The sequence below is a fragment of the Geotrypetes seraphini genome, chromosome 3, assembly GCF_902459505.1.
Source record: "Geotrypetes seraphini chromosome 3, aGeoSer1.1, whole genome shotgun sequence".
In the NCBI taxonomy this organism is placed as follows: Eukaryota; Metazoa; Chordata; class Amphibia; order Gymnophiona; family Dermophiidae; genus Geotrypetes; species Geotrypetes seraphini.
Genome location: NC_047086.1, coordinates 260,142,983 through 260,165,129, shown reverse-complemented (window position 1 = coordinate 260,165,129; position 22,147 = coordinate 260,142,983). Strand labels below are relative to the sequence as shown.

At 40.8% G+C, this 22,147-nt stretch overlaps 2 protein-coding genes across 2 annotated transcripts in view; one reads left to right on the top strand and one right to left on the bottom strand.

The window, feature by feature from the left end:
* LOC117356819 (ADP-dependent glucokinase-like) overlaps positions 1–14,413 on the top strand; it is a 108,138-nt gene extending 93,725 nt beyond the window's left edge. Inside the window, exon 6 of the mRNA XM_033936549.1 lies at positions 10,474–14,413. Within this exon, the coding sequence (XP_033792440.1) occupies positions 10,474–11,141 (668 nt within the window). The 3' untranslated portion in view covers positions 11,142–14,413. The remainder of the gene's footprint in view (positions 1–10,473) is intronic.
* Positions 14,414–17,969: 3,556 nt separating this feature from the next.
* LOC117356822 lies at positions 17,970–21,902 on the bottom strand. The gene is made up of 2 exons (XM_033936558.1): positions 21,846–21,902; positions 17,970–20,883 (listed from the first exon to the last, which is right to left on the bottom strand). Exon 2 carries the CDS (start codon positions 20,222–20,224, stop codon positions 19,310–19,312), a length of 915 nt encoding a protein of 304 aa, XP_033792449.1. The 5' UTR covers positions 20,225–20,883; positions 21,846–21,902; the 3' UTR covers positions 17,970–19,309.
* Between the last annotated feature and the right edge of the window lie 245 nt (positions 21,903–22,147).

Below are 22,147 nucleotides of genomic sequence, written 5' to 3'. Positions count from 1 at the left end.
AAGCCTTTCTCAAGGAACCCACAGGAGCATAAGAGTGCTTGAAAAATATTCAAAGGCGGTGTGTCTAATTTTAGCATTTCGTGCTGTCATGTACAAGCTGCTGAAATTAGACACACTGCCTTTAATTGAACATTTTTCAAGCACTCTTATGTTCCTGTGGGTTCCTTAAGAAAGGCTTACGAAACGTGGTCCATCTGGACCTTTAACACCCTAGGAGCTAAGTTATCCTTTGCTTATATGACAGAATCATTACAAATTCACTTGGTTTGAAATAAGTATTTTTTTAAAAGTGCATACACAATAATCGGATGTGTTACTCTTACACAATGAGTTTTCCAATTCGTTACCTGAAGTAAAGTTTTCCTTTAGATTGTTTACTTAGAGATCTTATTTTTTGTATCTAAGCAAAAAGCATATTCATAAAATACTGCATATAAGCGTATTAGATACATAGAGTAACCATATACTAATATGAGACTCATAAATAACAGAAAAATTAGCTCTCTTCAGTGTGTGCAGGGGCTACATGATTGCTGTAGAATTTTTAACTCTTGCCACAAGAAATTAGGTGCTGTGGCTTTGGAGTACACAGTGTCTAGAAGTATTTGTGGTTGAGTTCAGTCTATTTTTATGCTGTCATTTTATGTTATTTTTAGCTAGTCAGCAAATATAAAACAGGAAGAAAGCTCTTGCAATGCCTTGTGTGACACTGCAAACTAGATGTTTTCTAATTTTTGTACCATCACAGAACTCTTTAATGATCTATTTGTGGCTTTTGACCTTGGTAATTTTTATGCAGTCTACCATGAATTATCAAAGTGACTGTCCTGTTTGCTTTTAAAAAGACAGGGTATTGTCATCGGACCAGTACTCACTTTCCAGTCTGCTTGTCCCTCATGTTTCATGGCTGTAACATTTTTAGTGCATATTAGCCAGGGTTAGCACAAGGATATCTGACCCCTGAGTGATCTATAACATAAGCCTTTATTTATATACTGCAAAATGCCTCTCAGTTCTATGCGGTTAATGGGTGATCGAGGGGAAAAACACGTGATGGGCCATTTAGTGATTTTGGTCGGTTAGCAGCGATCATCGCTAAACCTGTGAGAACAGGTTTAGTAATGATTGCTGACTTTAGTGAATCTAGCCTTATGTCCTTTTCATATATACAGAACACAGATACACCCTCACCCAGTATGCAATAAGTAATCACAAACTAAAATTAGCAGTATGTAGACAAAAGTTGAACTGAACTACCAAGAAGCAAGACTGCAACACCACAGAAACAGTGACAAATGTTCCCTAATACTCTGCAACAGATGTTAATTTAAAAAAAATTGACAACAATTGCCACTTTAAAATTAACAAATAGAAATAAAAATAAAATAAAAAATGGAAAACAAGAACTATCAGCTATGTGTCACTACCAAGGATATAGTTTAAGGCCCTACCTCTTTGTACTCTGGCCCCTCTCCTTCCCTATCTTCTCCATGCCCCAACAAAGATGTCTAGCATATTATCTCTGCTCCCTCTTTCCTCTCCCCCCATCACATGAAAGGTCTAGGATCTCCCCTTCTGTACTTTCCTGGAATGTCCAGCAGCTTGACTTCCCTTCTTTATTTCCTCCAAGGCTGCAACAAGGCCATCATCTGCTGTTTTAAAGAAGCCTCATTGTGTCTGGCATGGGGTCTTGAGCAAAAGCAGATGCCGATGACCCCACACCTGTCCACGAGGGGTCTGTTAGCTACCTTGGTGCTATCCTAAACTGACACCTAGCACACCTAGTGGTCCAGCCAGCCTTAATGATGGTTTCTGGAAGAAGTAATGTTGCTGTTCTTATTCAGTTTGACTAAATGAAGACATTAGCATGTTTGGTGATTTTGTGTGGTGAATGAGGAACATCACTGGATGTGATTCTGGCTCTTCACTTTGAGCACTGACCACTGTATACTCTTTCATGAATATACTTAACAAGTTGTTAGTATCAAGTTCTACAATACAGTACTAAAAAAAGCAAGGAAGAATTTCTACAGTGACAAAATCACCAGATCCAATAACCAGAGCAGCACATTGTTTTAACATCTGGCACTCTTTAACCTCAAAAAAATGACTCCTCTATTCTCCCCTTCTCTCCAGCAGCGGATGACCTAGAAAAATTCTTCAACAAAAAGATTGCTACTATAAGAAGCTCTTTTCCATCAGCAGTCACTTACAATTCTCTGGTGCCCAGCAACACTAATTCTATCCCAGTAGACAGAGCCTGGACAGTCTTTGAGCATGTATCCGAAGCCCAGGTCTCTAAACTGTGCCACAAATTAAGATCCTGCAAACGTGCCCTAGACCCGTTCCCTTCCTACCTATATGAGAAAATTCCCACACAGGCTATTTCATCTCTCACCAGACTTATCAACTCAGCCTTACTATCTGACCTATTTTCCGTACAAATGGGACACATTGCCCTGACCCCACTACTGAAAAAAGCTGATCTAGACCCATCCTCCCCTTCCTGTTATTGTCTTATAGCAAATATCCTCTCCTGACCAAAATGCGCGAGTCTGTTATAGCCACTCAGCTCTCATCTTACTTAGAGAGATTCTCCATTCTATTACCTTGCCAGTATGGTTTCAGACCCAATTTCAGCACTGAATCCCTGCTGGCCTCCTTAATCTCAAAGATTCAACAACTTCAATCTTGTAATAAGTTTGCTCTCCTACTACAATTCAACCTATCTGCGGCCTTTAATGTTGTCCACCACAATATCCTAATTTACCAACTTTCTGAGATAGGCATTGATTCCACAGTCTTAGATTGGTTCTCGAAATTTTTACGATCCCGCTCTTACACTGTTAACATGAATGGAACCATGTCTTCTCCTTGGAGACCGCTATGTGGTGTTTCCCAGGGATCGCCCCTATCCCCTATTCTTTTCAACATTTATATGTCTTCTTTGAAACTCTTCCATCTATCTCCCTTTGAAACTCTATTTACATATGCAGATAACATCCTTGTCCTTCTCGAGATAGATTCGAACCTCACTAACCTCACCGAAAATATAACAGCTTGCATAACGAAACTCCAATCCTATGCCCTCACTGTACAAATGAAGCTGAATGAGTCCAAAACAAAACTACTCTGGCTTAGCCCAAAATTAGATCAGTTACCCACGCTCATTCCACTACCTTCTGGTCCCACACTGCAGATCAAATTCTCAAACAAAGTTTTGGGCATCATTATTGACTACACTTTCCTTTAATGATCATCTTAACTCTCTGGTAAAAAAATGTTTCTTTAGTCTTCACATGTTGAGAAAAGTGAGATCTTGCTTCCGCCAACAACATTTTGCTGTCCTTTTACATCAATCATTCTTTCCAGACTGGACTATTGTAATTCCAGCTATCTAAATCTAACCAAGAAACAGTGGCGTACCTAGGGTATGTGGCACCCGGGGCCCATCATTTTTTGACACCCCCCCCCCCTCCTCATGTAAAATTTTTTTTTTTTTTTTTTTTGCAATAACCATGAAATGGAATAAATGGTCAGAATAGAAACAGGCAGTGAAAATTTTCTTTTTTTTTTTTTTTTTTTTTTCCAAAGTATTTTTATTGAGAATGGCAAAAGGTCCAGACAAGCAACCATGGTCTGTACAGAAACTTATACATTATCAAAAAGAACACAGAATGAGAGTAACAGCAACAACAAGCATGAACAAGCCTCTCCCAAGAGAAAATTGCCAATGAGAGGCATAGCAATACACAACAAAAGGCCAAAACTTGGGGCAAGCAAACAAATCCCACCCCAGAACCCACAAGAATAATAAGCCGGACTAGACCCTCAGCCATATTTTATAATGAAAAAAATCCCCACAAGCAACAACACCCAGACCGCTCACCAGACACACCAATCCGCACAACAAGCACCCAAGAAACACCCAGCCACCACCCAGACAAAACTACCAGACACACCTACCCCACCAAGCCCAGACCCAACCCCCCCTCCCCAGAGAGTGCAAGCGCAAAGTGGACCGTGAAAAGGGCAGCTGCAGAAGTGGAAAGCCCCAGATAAGTAGGTTAGCTAAAGAAAGCCCACAGATAGAAGAAATCAGGATAACAGAAGTTCCAACAAATGCTCCCACAGAAAATTTTCTTTTATTGAACCTCATTTATGTAACCATTATTCCAAACATAACATAACATAAATTATGTCTGAATTGTCATGACATCAGAAGTACATATGGAGTAGTTGCAGGTGATGCTTGGGACAGTTCTGATTATGTTAGTTTGGTTTTATGTGTTTTTTTAATAGAAGGGTTTTTATTTCTTTTTTTAAGGTTTTGTAGTTTGTGGTCGAGGTCAATAGGTTGTAGAGTTGGGGGTCAAGTGTTGCAGCTCGAATGGCTAGGAGGTTGTCGAACAGTTTTTTTCTTTTGACGTTTTTGGTTGGAGGGTGTGTGAATGGTGCGTGAGTTCTCCTATGTCTGTTTGAAGTGGATTGAATTATTTAGCTGAAGAAATTAGTTACCCCCCCCCATTCCACACACATTAATTCTCTTCCATTTTTGTTCCCATTATAAAAAAACACTGATAAGTTCCCAGGAAAAAAATACATTAAAATAAGAAGTGAAAACAAAGGCCCCTACAGATGAGAACATAACATAAGAATAGCCTAACTGGGTCACACCAATGGTCCATCATGCCCAGTAGCCCATTCTCATGGTAGCCAATAGTGCTGCCCGATTCAGAGAAAAATATTTCATTCGATCCGATTCACCCTGTTGAATCGATTTTTCGATTAGATTCACTGTTAATGACACCGCTTTTTAAGTTTAAACAAAGTATAACAATAAATTTCACAACAACAATAAATTTCACAAAGTACTTAAAAAAAAAAAATCACATTTTTCCATTAAAGCAGTTCTGGAGACATTTGCTTGAACAGTCTTTTTTCCCAGTCCATAAGCAAGCAATATGAAAAAGATTTCCTTAATTATCTACTCAAACATTTTTGCTATTTACTTTCATTGTACCTATACTATTATTCAGTAGAAAAAATGGACTTAACTGTGCAGGAAATGAATCTCCTCATACACCCACCATATAGTGCAAAAATGTGCAAAGGTCTGTTTTTTTCTTTCGATTACTACATAGCCTAATGCCACACAAGCAGCGCTGTTACAAACATATTCTGAAGGTCAATGCTAAGGTTGACAAAGTTTCCTTCCTTGGACCAGAAGGAGATACTGACAAACCACTGGAAGAGATTCTAAAACAACTACCCAGAAATAACACCCAAAGACCCACTCAGTGTGTGAACCAGTTGAGTGGAGTGGACTAACTGGGGGTGGAAATGGGCCCAGAGTTTGCTCAGCAGAATTTCCCAGACTACCTCTTCCTCTCAACACACTGACATGCTACCACCACCACCAACACTAGGAACACCTCACCGAGTATGCCAGCAATGCTTATAAACTTTATAAAACACATTATTATATTTTCTTATAAAGCATATATTTTAACTGAACTCAGCCTTGCCATTCACAAAAATAGAAAAGTTCCCATTTCAAGCTGTCTCATGTACACTTTTCAAATCTAACATATTGTAATCACAAAACAGAAAATAAAATTATTTTTTCTACCTTTTGTTCTCTGATCAATATTCAAATCTTGTTGGTCCCAGGCTCTTGTTGTCTTGCTTGCCAGGGTCTCCTTTCTCCGTGCTAACCATCCGTCTGCCATCTCTGTTCTCCCCTTCCGTTTCCCTTCCCTCTCCCGGAGATCTGGCATCTTTCCTTTTTTTTGTCTCCATCCACAGATTCACCTTTTCTCAACTCCCCACCACCCCAGGATCCACCATCTCTCCCTTTCTGTTCCCAACTATCCTCCTATCCAGTATCTCTATCCCCCCTCCACACCATCCCCTGTTTCCAAGTTCTCTCCCTTTCTGTTCCTTCCCTCCCTAAATCCCATTATGCACCATCTCTCTCCCACTCCTCTGTTTTTAGACCCATTATTTCTAACCCCCAAAGTCTGGCATATGCATGTATCTTTGAACCCCCCCTTCCCTCTCTCCCTCTGTGTACTTTTACACCAGGACCCCCCTCCCCCGAAGGTCTGTCCCCCCTCCGAAGGGCTACACCCCACCCCTGAAGACCTGCACCCCCCGAAGGACTTTACCTCCCACCCGAAGGTCTGTCCCCCTCTGAAGGCCTAAACCCCACCCCTGAAGGACTGCACCCCCCCCCGAAGGCCTGCACTCCCTTGAAGGTCTGCCCCCCCCCGAAGGCCTGTCCCCCCCTTGAAGGCCTGTCCCACCCCCTTGTAGGCCTGTCCCCCCTTTAAGGCCTGCCTGCCTGTCTTTCCCCCCCTTGAAGGCCTGTCTCCCCCTTGAAGGCCTGCACCCCCCTTGAAGGCCTGCACCCCCCCTTGAAGGCCTGCACCCCCCCTTGAAGGCCTGTCCCCCTACTTGTAGGCCTGTCCCCCCCCTTGTAGGCCTGTCCCCCCCCCCTTGTAGGCCTGTCCCCCCCTTGAAGGCCTGCCTGCCTTTCCCCCCTTGAAGGCCTGCACCCCCTTGAAGGTCTGCACCCCCCCAAAGGCCTACACCCCCCCCCCCGAAGGTCTGCACCCCCCTGAAGGCCTGCCTGCCCCCCTTGAAGGCCTGCACCCCTTGAATGTCTGCACCCCCCCCCGAAGGCCTGTCCCCCCTTGAAGGCCTGCCTGCCTGCCTGTCACCCCCTCCCCCTTGAAAGCCTGCTTGCCTGCCCGCCCGCCCCACCCTGAAGGCCTGATGCCCCGACCCACCCCGAAGGACCGCTCGCCCCCCTGGCCTCCCCGCACCACCTATGAACAGCCGCAGCAGGATCGCGAAGTCAGCGTCGGGTACCAGCCCTAAGGGGGTGTTCCCGGCCTTGCCGTTCAGTCCCCCGCCACCCCCGAAGGACCGCTCGCCCCCCTGGCCTCCCCGCACCACCTATGAACAGCCGCAGCAGGATAGCGAAGTCAGCGTCAGCGATCCCTGCTGCTTCCTGCGCCACGGTCCCGCCCCTCCTCTGACGTCAGAGGAGGGGCGGGATCGCGTCGTAGGAAGCAGCGCAGGGATGCTGACGCTGACTTCGCGATCCTGCTGCGGCTGTTCATAGGTGGTGCGGGGAGGCCAGGGGGGCGAGCGGTCCTTCGGGGGTGGCGGGGGACTGAACGGCAAGGCCGGGAACACCCCCTTAGGGCTGGTACCCGGGGCGGCCCGCCCCCCCCGCCCCCCCCCTAGGTACGCCACTGCCAAGAAATATCTTCAAAGACTTCAGCCGATCCAGAACACTGCGGCTAGGTTGATCTTCGCAAAAAGCAAATTCGATCATGTTTCCCCGCTTCTGTCAAAACTTCACTGGCTTCCGGTGATTTCTAGGATTCACTTTAAATATACCTGCCTAATAGTCAAGATCCTACATGGCATTCTTCCTCCCCTAATTCCACTATTCTGGAATTCTTCGAGACCTGACACTACCAGATCCGCCCACAAACTTAAACTGTCTCCCCTCATTAAAAGGCGTCATGTATGCAGGCAAATTAGGGAAATCCCTTTTCTTCAAATTCACTGAGCTTTGGAATAACCTCACTGCCCCGCTTCGGAACCTAGGCTCATTCCAATTATTCCGAAAGCATCTGAAAAGCTGACTTTTCTCCAAAATGTAAAGCTATCTATTTAAAATGTAAAGCTATCTATTTAAAATGTAAAGCTATCTATCCTCTTCATAACCTCTAATTTCTTATTATGTCCTTCCCTCATTTATTGAATTACCTGTAAACTATGCCGAGCTCTATCTTTATGGAGATGATGCAGTATACAAACTTAAGGTTTAGTTTAGTTTAGTATATTAGTGACGCAAGGAATGAACATTTCTTCCCTGATTTTGTTTTTATATTTTTCTGTAACTTAAAAATGGTGAAACAAGATAAATAAATTTCATGTGACAGGCACAGCAGCAACCCAGCTGATTTATAAGGCTGTTCATTTAATGACACATTGACAGCAGTTCTTACATGGTAAGCTTTTATTGAGTGCATTGAATGTGCTGACAGGATAGTCAGGATCTGGTGGGAGTAATAAAGTTGGTAATTATTTAGTTTTTCAAGCTGTGAAAATAATTGTTACTTATTAAGATTCATAGTAAACTTGATATTGGCCTAATAAGATGCATAGCATTCTCTCCAGTGAATAGGAAATGTCCATTATCCCTAACTGCATTTTTCTCTAATTTAAAAAAAAAAAAAAAGTATATTGGTAATATTAATCTCAGAGTCCAGCATCTTATCTTTCTTCCACTCTCCCACCCCTCTTACTCATGCTCCATTTTTGCATGCAGGTTGTGTTGTGCAGAGACTGGTTGTAGTCTTTCTTGGGTGTGAGGCCATAACTGATCTTCTATACTGCATCACAGCACATCACACTGTGTCCCAGGTTATGGAACGTGACCATAATCTGACATTCAGTGACCACTAATGAATGCTCAGCCTGGTGCCCAATAATACATATAGGACTGAATTCTATATATTTCACCTAGAGATGTTGCCTGGTGTTCCGCAGGGCCGCCATCAGGGCAGTACTACCAGGGGCCCGGAGCTGACAGGGGGCCCGAGGCAGGGGCGCCAGTAGCTCGCCAAGGCAAAGTGAGTCGATCACCCAGGACTCACTTTGTCTTGGCGATCTAATCTATCGAGCCGATAAGTCTTCTTCTCCCCGACGTCAATTCTGCAGTCGGAGAGGAAGTTCGGGCCAGCCAATCGCTGCCTGGCTGGGCAGAACTTCCTCTCCGATTGCAGAATTGACGTCAGGGAGAGCATGCGTCGGCGTCGGCTTTGGGGCCTGTTATCCATTGGTGGGTCCTGTTCCCCGATGGCAGCGGCAGTGGCTTGGGGAATGGCAGGGAGAAAGAAAGAAAGGGGGCAGGCAGGGAAACAGAAGGAAAGAAGAGAAACAGAAAAAAAGAAAGAAAGGTCAGGGAGAGAGGAAGAAAAAGTTGGGGGAGGGAATGAGGTGTGGAGGAGAGAAAACATACAGGCTGATAGAAGGGAAGAAAGATTGGATGCACAGTCAGAAGAAGAAAGTGCAACCAGAAATCACCAGACAAGGTAGGAAAAATGATTTTATTTTAAATTTAGCAAATTGGAGGCAGTATTACCACAGTTTTCAAAGGAATTTGCCCAAATAACTTAATAGTTAACTGGGTAAATTCCCAGAGATGAAAACTTCCCTTCACTTACTATGCACAGTTCTGAATTTATATCTGCTGTCTATATTTTACAATATGGTCACCTTTTACTAAACCGCAATAGTGGTTTTTAGCGCAGGGAGCCTATGAGCGTCAAGAGCAGCGCTGGGCATTCAGCGCAGCTCCCTGCGCTAAAAACTGCTATTGTGGTTTAATAAAAAGGATGGAGGGTATATTTGTCTATTTTTGTATGCTATAAAAACCAAATACAGAGAGAGACTGAGAGCTGTTGACGAAGAGCTACGTGTGTGTCTTTCTTCGATTCCAGCCAGAATATCAGCTTTGTGTTCAGCCAAATAGGCCCAGGTTTCGCACTGAATAAAGTATTTTATAATTTTTCACTATTCTGTTTACTTAATATTTCATAATAAAGTAATTATAAAATACTTTATTTGTGTTTATTTGATTCCTATTCAAGAGAATTACTTTATATATAGTCAATATAGGCACAGAGTTAAATTTTTTAACATTTTCTAATGGTGGTGTGCCTCGTGATTTTTTTCATGAAACAAGTGTGCCTTTGCCCAAAAAAGGTTGAAAAACACTGACCTAGACAATCAGCACCAAAAAAAACCTTCCCAAGCACTATTCTATAAATGGTGCCTAAGCACCATTCATAGAATAGCGCTTATGCCTGGGAGCCATGTCTAACTTTAGTGGTGACCATTTGCACCAACAGAAATGGTTATAAAACCTCACGCCTATAATTGGGTGCAGTGCCCCTTATTCCATAATTTCACAAGTAATTTTGAGTAAAACTGAATAAGCGATTCATCAAATACCAATAAAAAAAACATAAAACTTAAATTAAAACCAATTAACACTAATAAGTCAATTATCAGCGCTAATTGACTCATTAAATTAAGTTGGGCATGCAAATTGGACAGGCACAACTTGAAGCGTGTTTATAGAATTTGAACGATAGTCTGGAAAGACATTGATCTTTGACCTGCTTTATATGCATTTAAATAACCCGCGGTACAGTCCAGATTAAGCTTGAAATTCTATTCCCTCCTCCACCCCATCCCACCCCACCAAAGCTTACCATTATGTAGTATAGAATTATAGTAGCCAGATTGATCCTGAAGAAAACCGGATTCTTTGAGAGCTATAATACCTTTATAAAGGCAGCATACATTATCCCAGGATAATGTCAAACATGAGCTTCTAAAGTCCTTGTTAATGATTGTTTTTATGATTTTGTTGTTTTCAAGGTCAGCGTGAAGCAAGACTTAAAACACTCCAGAATCTGATGATGACCATTAGCAGAAGCACAGGGACACACTTTGAGATGGCATCTTTCGTAGAGGAGAATCTGATGAAAGACCTCCTCCATTATATTATTCCCTACTCTGACTCTTTGGGTATGAATGAACAAGAGCTGCCAAACTTGCTGAGTTTGTTCAAGGGAGGCAACATCACCGTCCTTTCAGACCCTTATCCTAGGGTAGCCTCTATTCTTGATCAAATGAGAGAACTCTACCACCTGATCAACTCCCAGGAACTGAAAAAGGGACAGCGCAGGCTCACCCGCCTCCACATACACACCCTGGCCTTTCAGGCAATCATAGTCACCAAGGGCTCCATGTGGAAAAATACCATGTCTGCCACAGCCAAGGCTTCTTTGACAGCAAATCGGCATGTCTGCGGTTCCATGCAGATCGACACTAGCAAAGCCAAGCTAATTATGGATGATTCCTTCTCCGTCAGCCGTGAACTAGGCAGCCAGAGGATCCCTTTCAAAGAGAGCAGCCCGGTATCTTGCTGGGAGGAGAGTGACTATAAGATTTGTATCGCTCCGGTGTTGGTATGTACTGAAGTCTTCCAGACTGCTGGTGGAGGAGACAATATCTCTGCTGCAGGCCTGGTGCTGCAAATTTAACAGCAAAGCAAGTTAGGAAATTAATTTGAGGTTTGGTTTTTTTCTTCAAATAAACATGGGCTTATTTTTTGTGTTAAGCCAAAAAAATTTAAATATTTTTAAATAAGAAAGATTCTGGGGAAAGAAGCAATAATTCACTTTCTGTTTTCTGAGCCATGTGTTTGTCCACAATGAAAGTTGTGGTTTTTATTATCTTTGTTGATGCACAATTTTTTTTTTAAGCTGTGAGTCCAAGAATAAAAATTGGAGAAAGGGTGGTGATGATTTCTTCTTTGGAAGGTTTGAAGTTCCATTTTGACTAGAACTTAGAGATAGTAACTGGACATTCAGGTCAGGACATTCATAATTGCCCCAGAATTTTACAAAAGGTTCTTCCAAGTGCAGAGCCATTTGTAAAATACATTTAAGGAAAACAGCAAATATATGCATTTTTTGCTAGCACAATGGTTTCAAGAACCTTATATGCATAGAAAGACTACACCAGTAGAAAATTGCACAAACAGTTGCAGTAAATCTCAAGTCCAAAAAAAGCAGAAACTGCAACACAAACCAACCACAGTTTGTAGATGTTTACATCTTAATTGGAAGAGCAGCCTCTGCTAATGATGTGAATTAGATGTTATATTTGATGCCCACATGTTTCAGTCTTCAAATGCCTACATCTGGGGCAAAGTTAAATACTGTTGTTAGGACACAAATACCTTTTAATAAAAGATCGCTTAGCACCAAAGTTTACTTCTAGAGCTCAAGATGAACTGCTTAAAAAAAACTTGTCATGTTTGGGCTTAAAATAGCATATACTGAGCATCTAGCCTATACCGATTTATCTCATACATATTAATTGTAGCTATTCTGAAATCTTGACTGGTTGGGGGAAAGAAGCAGGACAAGTTCAGGGAGCCCCTAAACTAGGGATGCTTGTTATGCAAGAGGTGCTCAGCCTAGTCCTTGATACACCCTTAGCCAGTTGGGTTTTATGGTTAGAAGACTCAGTTGAGAGCCCCTTTTATTGATAGCAGCTGCTAAAGGACAAAATATTCTGAAAAAGGCCCTGCCTTCTGCAGTGGCCAATATCACATTCTGAATGTTTGTTGTGGAGAATGAGGGGGTTGGCCCATCTATTTTCTCACGTTCCTTTTGGCTTCCAGTTTACACATATAAATGTCCAGCAGGGAGAGAGAATAGTGTTTCCTTTCTTTGAAACATTCTCTCATTTTTAGTACTCAGGAGTTTTCTTGTTTACCTCATTGATGTCAACAAAAGGGCTACTTGTGTATTGGATGCTGTGCTCCAAACAAGCCTAATGTCTGATTAACCAGCGTGCCTAGCTGTGTGGAGAGTAGCTTTGTATATAGCTCGTATCTATTCCTTGGATAACTTGATCAGGTTCCTTCCTCTGTATATATGGTGAGGGTCATAAGCCTTGAATAAGCTTCCATTAGAAAGACCACAGGGGAGCACAACTTTCTCATCTCTGTTGAGCATCTGCATTTCAGAGGATTTAATAGTGTCCTTTGAGAGAAGATTTTGGTTTGAAAGGCCTTGAATTTTGCCACTGTAGTAGGGAAGAATAAGCTGTCTTTTACAATACAATTTAGTTCACTTTCACAGTAAACCTGATCACAAAATTAAGAGGCTGGCTAATAAACAAGGGTTGATGCAAATAGCAAATATTAAAAAAGAATAATATCCAGCAATGAAATGACAATTCATAACTTCCTATATTTAAAAAATTCTTCAAATAGAATAGTTTAATCATTTTTCTATATGTGAAATAATTATTTATTTGTTTCACTTCTATTGGAATGTTATTCCATAGAAAACCTTATTGAAAGTGAACTGTTTGTTTCTTTTTTATATATTTTATACCTTTTACTGATGGAAAATTTAACATTGTGTAATCTCTCTACAGTTAGATCTTTATGTTTTAAAAGGAAAATATAACCAGTTGAATCAAATATTGCTGAGCCCCTGCATGATAGATCTTGAACATCAATAATTTAAACCTAATGTGAGTTTCCACCAGCAGCCAATACAATGAGACCAAGGGAGACATGCTCATACTTACTGGCAGAGAAAACAAACCTAGCTGCAGTATCCTGAATCATTTGCATTTGTCTAATCATTGATCTAGTACAACTCCTATATATAGGTTTTAGTGAACCTTAACAGAGCTATTTGTATTCCTTATTTGAAATATGTAGTTTGCATTTAATACATTTCCTGTTTTTCTTTGGGTAGGACACAGCCATTCTGTAGTCATAAAAGCTAGTTTTGTATACAGATAGCTTCTTTGTAAATCAATTGACAAATCCTATATTTTCTATTTAGTGCAATGTGTCTAGTAGTCCTGAACGCTAGGATTATCTAACTGAACCTGCAAGTTGACTGCAAAAGGATGTCGTTCATCTGTCAACTCTGCTTCCTTCCCAGTCGGCTGGCCCATGCTTCCTCAGTTTTTCCTTTTGCAAGCAAGTTGAGAGAGTGTCTTTCTGTTCTTCTCTGCAGTTTGTTTGTTTTTTTTAATTTTTAGTTTTTTTTCTTGTACATTCAAAGTTTGAGGCATTGTGCCCAGAGGTTTCTACTAGTCTGGGACCTCTGCCTGGGAGAAGACACAGACTTGTTAGGTGGAAGTCTGCTGCTAGACAGATATCTGCAGGGGTTGATCCTGCTAATGCCTCCATTGACAAGGCGTTAGTTTTTTGGTGTGCCGCGGGGGTTAGCGCGTGATGAAATGTCCGACGCGCTAACCCCCATAGCGCACCTTGATAAAAGAAGCCCTTATATGCAGAGAAAGGATTTTATAAAACTGATTGCATTTGTGCATTAAAATATCTACACAGCGTGTGCCTGCGTTCATGATATTCACATAGTGGCATTCTAGGTCTGAGTCTTGGTAGAGGTGGAGTTGCAGTATGTAAGTATTTATTTTATTTGAAAAAAACAGGCATGCATATGCACATTTTATATCAGGTGTAAATGTATGCATCAATATTTGCTGCTACTTATTGTTTCAAGGATTATCCCCTGCTCTAATATTCACCAGTTTTACTGAAATTGTAAATGGGCTTTAAAAATAGGCACTTTTAACCGAAGTGAGAAGATAAATACCCCCATTAGGTTTAATATATTGTCATTATTTGCAGAGTCCTTCAAATGCTCAAAAGTGTCTGTAATAAAATTGATGTGGTGGCTCAAAGTTTCTGTCCTACATTCAGTCTTGTGTTTACTTAAAGACCAATAAAAACTTCATGTATTTTTTTGTGTGTGATATGCTCTGGTAATGCCATTACTTGTGTGATCAGGTCATTGGTAGAGGCTGATAGGGCTGCAGTGCATTTGAAAGAGCGCAAACACCCAACCATCATTTAAAAATTCATAATCCATTTTAGTTAAACGTTCCCTTTCTTTTCAATGTAAAATACTCTGCCTATTTAAAATCCAGAAGTAGCTAATTTGGAGAGTCCCTTTTCAAGATCATATTGGACTGGCAAAGTTTATCTTCAGATAATTTTATTTATTTATTCATTCAATTTTCTATACCCTTCTTCCAGGGGAATTCAGAATGGTTTACATGAATTTATTCAGGTACTCAAGTATTTTCCCTGTCTGTCCCAGTGGGCTCACAATCTATCTAATGTACCTGGGGCAATGGGAGGGATTAAGTGAGTTCCACAGGGTCACAAGGAGCAGCGTTGGTTTAAACCTACATTCTCAGGGTGCTGGGGCTGTAGCTTTAACCACCGTGCCACACTGAGCCCAGAGAGAGGCCTTGTTTTGAATGATCTTTTGTATCTTTGTAAGGCTGAAACAAAACCAAACATACTCTGCAGGCTGATTTACAAATAAGAGCATTGCCGTGTGATATAGAGTGAGAATAAAGCTGTACACAAGATCTTTTATGATGCTATTAAATCTTAATGGCTACCTTAGACTGATACTGTGCGAGGTCCTTTTATTATTGCACTCAGTTCTTCTCTCGGGTAGTCTATAAAATGACTTTTATGGATGCACATTTTATTGTGAGAACCAAAGCAACAAAAAAGTCAAGTAGAACATAACATAACATTGTGCTTATAGACCATGTTACCAAAAATTTCTATGCGGTTTACAAAAATTATAAACACAAAACATTATTAAAAATGAATGAATCAGGTAGTCAAATATTTAGAAAAAAGATAGGTCTTTAGCTGTTTTCTAAAGTGTTTATAGGAAACAGCTGTAAGCAGTAAGGATCAAAATTCTTTTTCAAGGGAAGCTGCCTGAGATGCTAGAGAGCGATTAAGAAATTTCTTGCTTTTACAAACCTTTGCAGGAGGGAAATTGAATAAGGCATGGGTTTTTCTGCTATATTTGTGCGTAGCTAGAGAAACTGTTAACCAGGTAAGTAGGGGGCTGCACCATATAAAGCCTTATAACAGAAACAGCCCAACTTAAACAATACTTGAGCCTCCACAGGTAACCAGTGCAATTTGCAGTAAAATAACGTAATGTGGTCATATTTCTTCAGTCCATAGATCAGTCTAACTGCTGTATTCTGTATCAGTGATAATCTAGATAATTCTTTCTTGGTGATTGATAAATAAACAATATTACAATAGTCTAGGAGACTCAATAGTAGTGATTGGACCAATAATTTAAAGGCAAAAAATTCAAAATAAAGTCTGATTGTTCGTAATCTCCACAATGTAAAATAACTTTTACATACTACAGACAATCTGAGTTTTCATAGTGAGATGTTGATCTAATTCAATTTCTAATATTTTAATCAAATGAATTATATAAGATTTTGAGTGTAGGTTAATAGAAAGTTCATGAGAGATATTGATGGGTGATGCTATAAAGAACTTTGTTTTATCAGAGTTGAGCTTAAGTTTGACTTGTTGCATCCAAGAATTCATCCTTTCCATTACAGTCTCAATTTGAGTAGTAATCTGACATAGAGCCGCATTACATGGTATTATAGTAATATCATCGGCGTAACTGAACAATCTTATCCAAATTGCTTAGGCACAGGCCTAGAGATGAAAGGTAAACATTAAATAATGTAGGTGATAATGGGGATCCTTGGGACATGCCGCATGGATTTTTCCAGCTAGAAGAGAGTTGAGTCTGAATTCTAACTTGGTAGGATCTCGTTTCCATAAATCCCTTAAACCATGAATAATCAGAGTGATAATTATATTGCCATCTTCTGACAGAAAGTTTCCTGCATCTAAAGAGTCAGTTATCCATTTAAATAATTTCAATTTAAAATGTGCAGGAGCGGCCACATTAGGTCTGGGGGACAGGGATCTAACCAAAAATAAGAATACACATATCTTTGGAAAAGCTTAATAAAATTATGCCAGTCCAGCTTTTCAAAGATGGACCAGCACAAATCAGCATGAACTTTAACCGAGGTTAAGTTCAAAGAACAAGATGGGTAAGAAGATCTCAAGAATAATACCTTGGAGCTAAAAAAGTTAGCTAGTTCGTCCGAGGAGGGAAGGGGTAACCAAGAGGATTGCTTCTTTTTGGTAACATTAAATGCTGAATTAACTAATTGAAATAGTTTTTTGACATTAGTGCTTATAATACCTACTTTGGCTGTATAGTATGCTTTTTGTTTTTCTCTTATCGTTAATTTGTAGGGTCTAATTTCCTGCGTCCATTTTGTTTTATCTGCAATTAATTTTGATTTCAACCATTTTCTCTCAAGACGTCTTACTGATCGTTTCATCTTTAGCAATTGAGTGTCATACCACTTTTTAGAGTCATGTGAGTGTCTATTGTGTGCTTGGGAGCAATTTCATCTAAGATTGTATTGCAATTATTTTTCCAATTTAATGGAAAATCAAAGTTGTTTACTTTTGAAAAATAATCAATTGGGTTTGGTATTTTCCTAAATAAAATTAATTGTTTTTGCTGTGACTGACTTAAATGTGATTGCTTATTCCAGTCTAAGGAGAAATAGTAAATGAGACCAAGAGATTTGTGACCATTTACCTCCTTGAGCTTAATTGTGAATAGAAAATCAGATTTAATCTAATCTAATCCTTAGGTTTGTATACCGCATCATCTCCACATTCGTAGAGCTCGGCGCGGTTTACAGTAGATGAAATAGGAGGGAACTACAAAAAGGGTTAGAGGTCAAAGTATGAAGAATATTTAGAGGACTTGGGATGCCAGATATGAAGAGTTTTTTGAGGACTTGGGATATCAAAGTTGGAGAGAAGCTTACATTTTTTAGAAAAGCCAGGTTTTCAGATGTTTGTGGAAAACTTGGAGAGAGCTCAAGTTCCGAAGAGGGGAGGTAAGGTTGTTCCAGAGCTCAGTGATTTTGAAGGGGAGGGAAGTCCCTAGCTTTCCTGTATGGGAAATGCCTTTTAGCGAGGGGAAGGATAGTTTTAATTTGTGGGAGAGTCTGGTGGTATTAGGGTTTGAAGAATTTCAAGAAAGAGGGATAAAGGGAGGGAGGATACCGTGTAGGATTTTGAAAGCTTAACAGGTGCATTTAAGGTGGACCCTGGTGATTATCGGAAGCCAGTGAAGCTTGGACAGGAGCGGGGAGACATGGTCAAATTTACTTTTCATAAAGATGAGCTTGGCTGCGGCATTATGAATCCGCTAAAGTCTGTGAAGATTTTTCTTAGGCTTAAGCAGATAGAGTTGCAATAGTCCAATCTGGAAAGGATGATGGATTGGACAAGGAGGGTAAAATGTTTTTGATGGAAGCAGGATCTAACTTTCCTCAGCATGTGAAGGCTGAAAAAGCATTTTTTTTACCAAGGATTGGAGGTGGTCATTGAAGGACAATGTGGAATCAATGATGACGCCCAAGACATTGCTCGAGAACTCAAGCTGCAGAGTGGAGCCAGAGGGTAGTGGGATGGAGGTGGGTAGTTGGTCTAGTTTTGGGCCGAGCCAAAGGAGTCTTGTTTTGGACTCGTTGTTAAGGATACTAAATCGAGATGGTGACCTCCCTTGTGGGTTTGTGAAGGTTGCATAGTGGAAAAATCTAATGAGTTGCAGAGTCTGCAATTATTTTGAGGACCGTGTCTTATTTTCTTCTGCACGTGGGGTCAGCAGTCCACATCTCCCAGGTAGTTTGGCTACCCACTTTTGTCCTGTTGGATTCCAAGTCTAAGACCCGTGTTTTGCGGTCTCTGGAGGTGCGGTGTCTCCTTTTGTGATGCCTTGAGGCTACTAATGACTTCCATCTGTCGGACCATCTGTTTATCCTGGTGGGCCCCGCATGCTAGAATCGGCCTGCTTCCGAGGCTACCTTCTCGCGTTAGTTGCATGCGGGCATTTTCGTGACCCATGTGACGGCGGGGAAGTAGCCTCCCCTTGGCGTGAGGGCTCACTCTCCCGGAGGAAGGGCTTCCTCATGGGCTAACTCTCAAGTGATCTCGCCTGAGATTTGTCAGGTGGCCATGTGGGTTCCCTTCATATTGTTTTTTGCGGGTTTTATTGGCTTGATATGGCAGCAATGGGTATTGTGGCCTTTGGCTCTTCTGTTCTGGTGGCGGGCTCATTGGGTCCCCCCTGAGATTTGGGACTGCTTTGATACGTCCCGATAGTTCAGGCTTCAGAGAAATTGTACAAGAATGAAAGATTAGGTTTCTTACCTCTGCTAATCTTCCTTCTTGTAGATCTCCGCTGGAGCCTGAACTCCTGCCCATCTGTTTTGTCCAATTCGCAGGTTGCCTGCCAGTAACTGGTAAGTTGGCTTTCTCTCTTTGACCAGCCTCGCTAACATTTCTCCGCTTGTCCTTTTATTTAAGCTTATGGGGTTTTAGAGGTCCTGGGATGGTGCCCCTTCTGCTCTTTAGGCTGGTTCTTCTTTAGTGACCTGTTCCTCAGGTTTGCAGGTGTGAAATGTTTCAATTTCTTTTTTCTCTTTTAATTCTTTATTGTTTTTTCATCATATAACAATAAAACAAGTCATAAGGAAAATTACCATGGAAACAGAAATATCGCTAATTAGCAAAAAACAAAACATTCCTGCATAATAATTACAGATAAAATGATACATTCCAAAGTTAGTTAGTCCACAATAAGAGGGACGGAGCTATAACATGACTGAATAAACTTTACTATCAAAAATAACATTAGGAAAATAAAGATGGCACTTGATAGTCCCCGAGTAAATTCAATTGAGCAGATTAACTGGAGTACAATACTCATGAAAAAGGTATAGACTGTGTGGAAATAAATTTAAATAATTGCTGCGGCTCATAAAATACATATCTATTACCTTTATATACCATTACACATTTATATGGATATCGTAAAATGAAGGTTGCTCCTAACCGTAGTACCTGGGGTCTCAAAAGAAGAAATTGCTTTCTTCTTTTCTGGGTAGGTTTACATACATCAGAATACATTCTTACTTTATATGCCATAAAAGAAACGTCTCTATATTTAAAGAACAATTTAAGTAACCGTTCCCTATCGGAATCAATGGCAAATTGTACCAAAAGAGTAGCTGGAGCTTGGGCTTCACTATCAGATCTCTCTAGTAAATTAGTTAGGTCAAGGCTATCTGCAGACAAATTCTGCTGATTAGTAACATGGGATTTTATTTTCCCAGGCAAATAGTAAATTTTAGAGAGGGGTGGATATGAAACCTCTGGTACTTTCAAAATCTCATTCAAATATTGCTTTAACATATCTTGTGCTGAAATAGGAAAAACTTTTGGGAAATTTATAATCCTAAGATTACATCTTTTAGTTACATTCTCCAACATTTCATTCTTAAAGTGCAAATTCCCACTATCTTTAACCCAAATTGAAGCTTGCAGTTCCAAATTTTTCAATCTAGTCTCACATTCTGCCATTTTCTCCACAGTAGATAATTTGTTCTTAATTTCTGTGTGCTCAGAGAGCATCGCCATGCAAGTAGTAGATAACTGTTGAATTTGATTACCCAGGGAAAGTTGTAGGCTGGAAATTGCCTCCCAAATCGTCTCCATATTGATGACCTTAGGTCTTTGGAAGGGGGCACTCTCCATTCTAGGACCCATAATAGAGAAAGTACCTTGAGCTGCAGCAATTGTTGAAACACGAACCAGTTCCTCTTCACGGGTTTGCTCCATTTCCTCCACCTGACTTTTTGAACAATCTTCCTGCCCCTGCACAGGATCAGGAGACCCACTCTGCTGAGGCAGAGAGGAAACGCCCAGGGCTGGTCTAGCCTCTGAAATCTCCGCAGCTCCTGGGGGACTTGGTGGGCTCCGCTCCTCCGAAGATAAGCTGGTGCCTTCAAAAGAGGATCCGCCCACGAGCCACCTCCAGCCGAAGATCACTCTGGTTGTTCAACTCGAGAGCCACGTTCCACGAAGGCGTCCATCGGCCCAGTAGTAGAAACAGGCACCTCCGGGAAAACCCGGATCTTAGATTTCCTTTTTACCATCGGGTAAAATTAAGAAAAAAGTCTTTCCTTGCGACGCCATCTTAGGTTTGCTCCGCCAATGTTTCAATTTCTTATTATCCAAACTTAGCCTTTTATTGGCGGTTGTTGATTAAGTATTTGGTTATCATGAGCAGCATTGATTTGTAGTGGCGAGTCCTGCACCCCCCTCTCTTTTTCTTGCGTTTCATGTTTGTATTAGATCCTCCAGGCTTTGCTACTTACTGAACTTCAAGGGGAGTGGCCGCACAGGTGACATCGCAGAAGGGGTTGGCGTTATTTTTAAGTTCTGCAGCTAAGGCTGGAATGGATGCATTACCTGATAGTTCAGGCTCCAGAGGATATCTACAAGAAGGAAGATTAGCAGAGGTAAGAAACCTAATCTTTCATTCTCAGAGCGTTTTCATCTGGAGAGGGGAGTTAGACAAAGATGTCCCTTATCTCCTTTGCTTTTTTATATTGTTTTGGAACCCTTGCTGTTGGCCATTGAGCAGGCAAGGGAGATACAGGGAATTCCATATGCAGGTCAAAATTATAAGGTTTTGGCCTATGCAGATGATATTTTGCTTCATTTGAAGAATCCTAAATCTACCATTCCGCATTTACTAAAATTGATTGATCAATTTGGCAAATTCTCTGGTTATAAAATAAATTGGAGCAAATCAGAAGTTCTTCCATTAAATGTGCATTGTGTAAAATGTTTATTCGACCCCTTCCCATTCCTATGGAAGGAAGAGGGTATAAAATATTTGGATATCATGATTCAAAGAACATTGGAAGATACAATGACAGTAAATGAAAAATCCTTATTATTGAAAGTCAAAGAAATGTGTGAATATTGGAACCCATTACATCTTTCTTGGTGGGGGAGAGTCCAAACCATCAAAATGATGATGTTGCCTGTAGTTTACTAGCACATTAGTATGTTGCCAGTTTATTTCCAAGGGTCCTTTTATAAAAAATTGAATGGGATTCTTACAAAATTTATTTTGCTGGGTAAAACTGCTAGAATAGCCTTAGTATCTTTGCAAAAATCATAATCAGCGGTGGGGGGTGTGTGTGTGTGTAAATTTTCCAAATTTTCATAGGTATCATCAAGCCTTCATATTGCGTCAGGGTATGTATTGGATCCTTCCTGAACTCAAGGAGAATCTACCGACTGGCTGATATTAGAGAGTCATCTCTTGTCTCCATTACATCTGAGTCATATTTTGAGTATCAAACTGCCTAGAATATATAAGGACAATAGTATTCTTTTTTTCACTGGAATACATTAAATTAAAATTTATTAATAATTTAACACCTACTCCAATACAACAATCCACGTGCCAATCTCTGTGGTTAAACTCCAAGATACAAATCGGCGAATCTAAAATCCTCTGGAAATATTGACTGCAGGCAGGCATACGTACTTTAGATCAGTGTTCTTCAACCTTTTTACACCTGTGGACTGGCAGAAATAAAAGAATTATTTTGTGGACTGGCAAATTAATAGGACTAAAATTAAAAAACCCCATTTACGCTCCATTTCCGTAAGCTCGGTCCCCGCAAACCATCTGATCCCATCTGCACAAGCCGCAATTATGATTTTATATTGAATGTATTTTAT

What these genes read in the sequence shown, in the direction of transcription:
- LOC117356822 (XM_033936558.1), bottom strand. Translation starts at nt 20,224, where the DNA reads ATGGAGCAAACCCGTGAAGAGGAACTGGTTCGTGTTTCAACAATTGCT.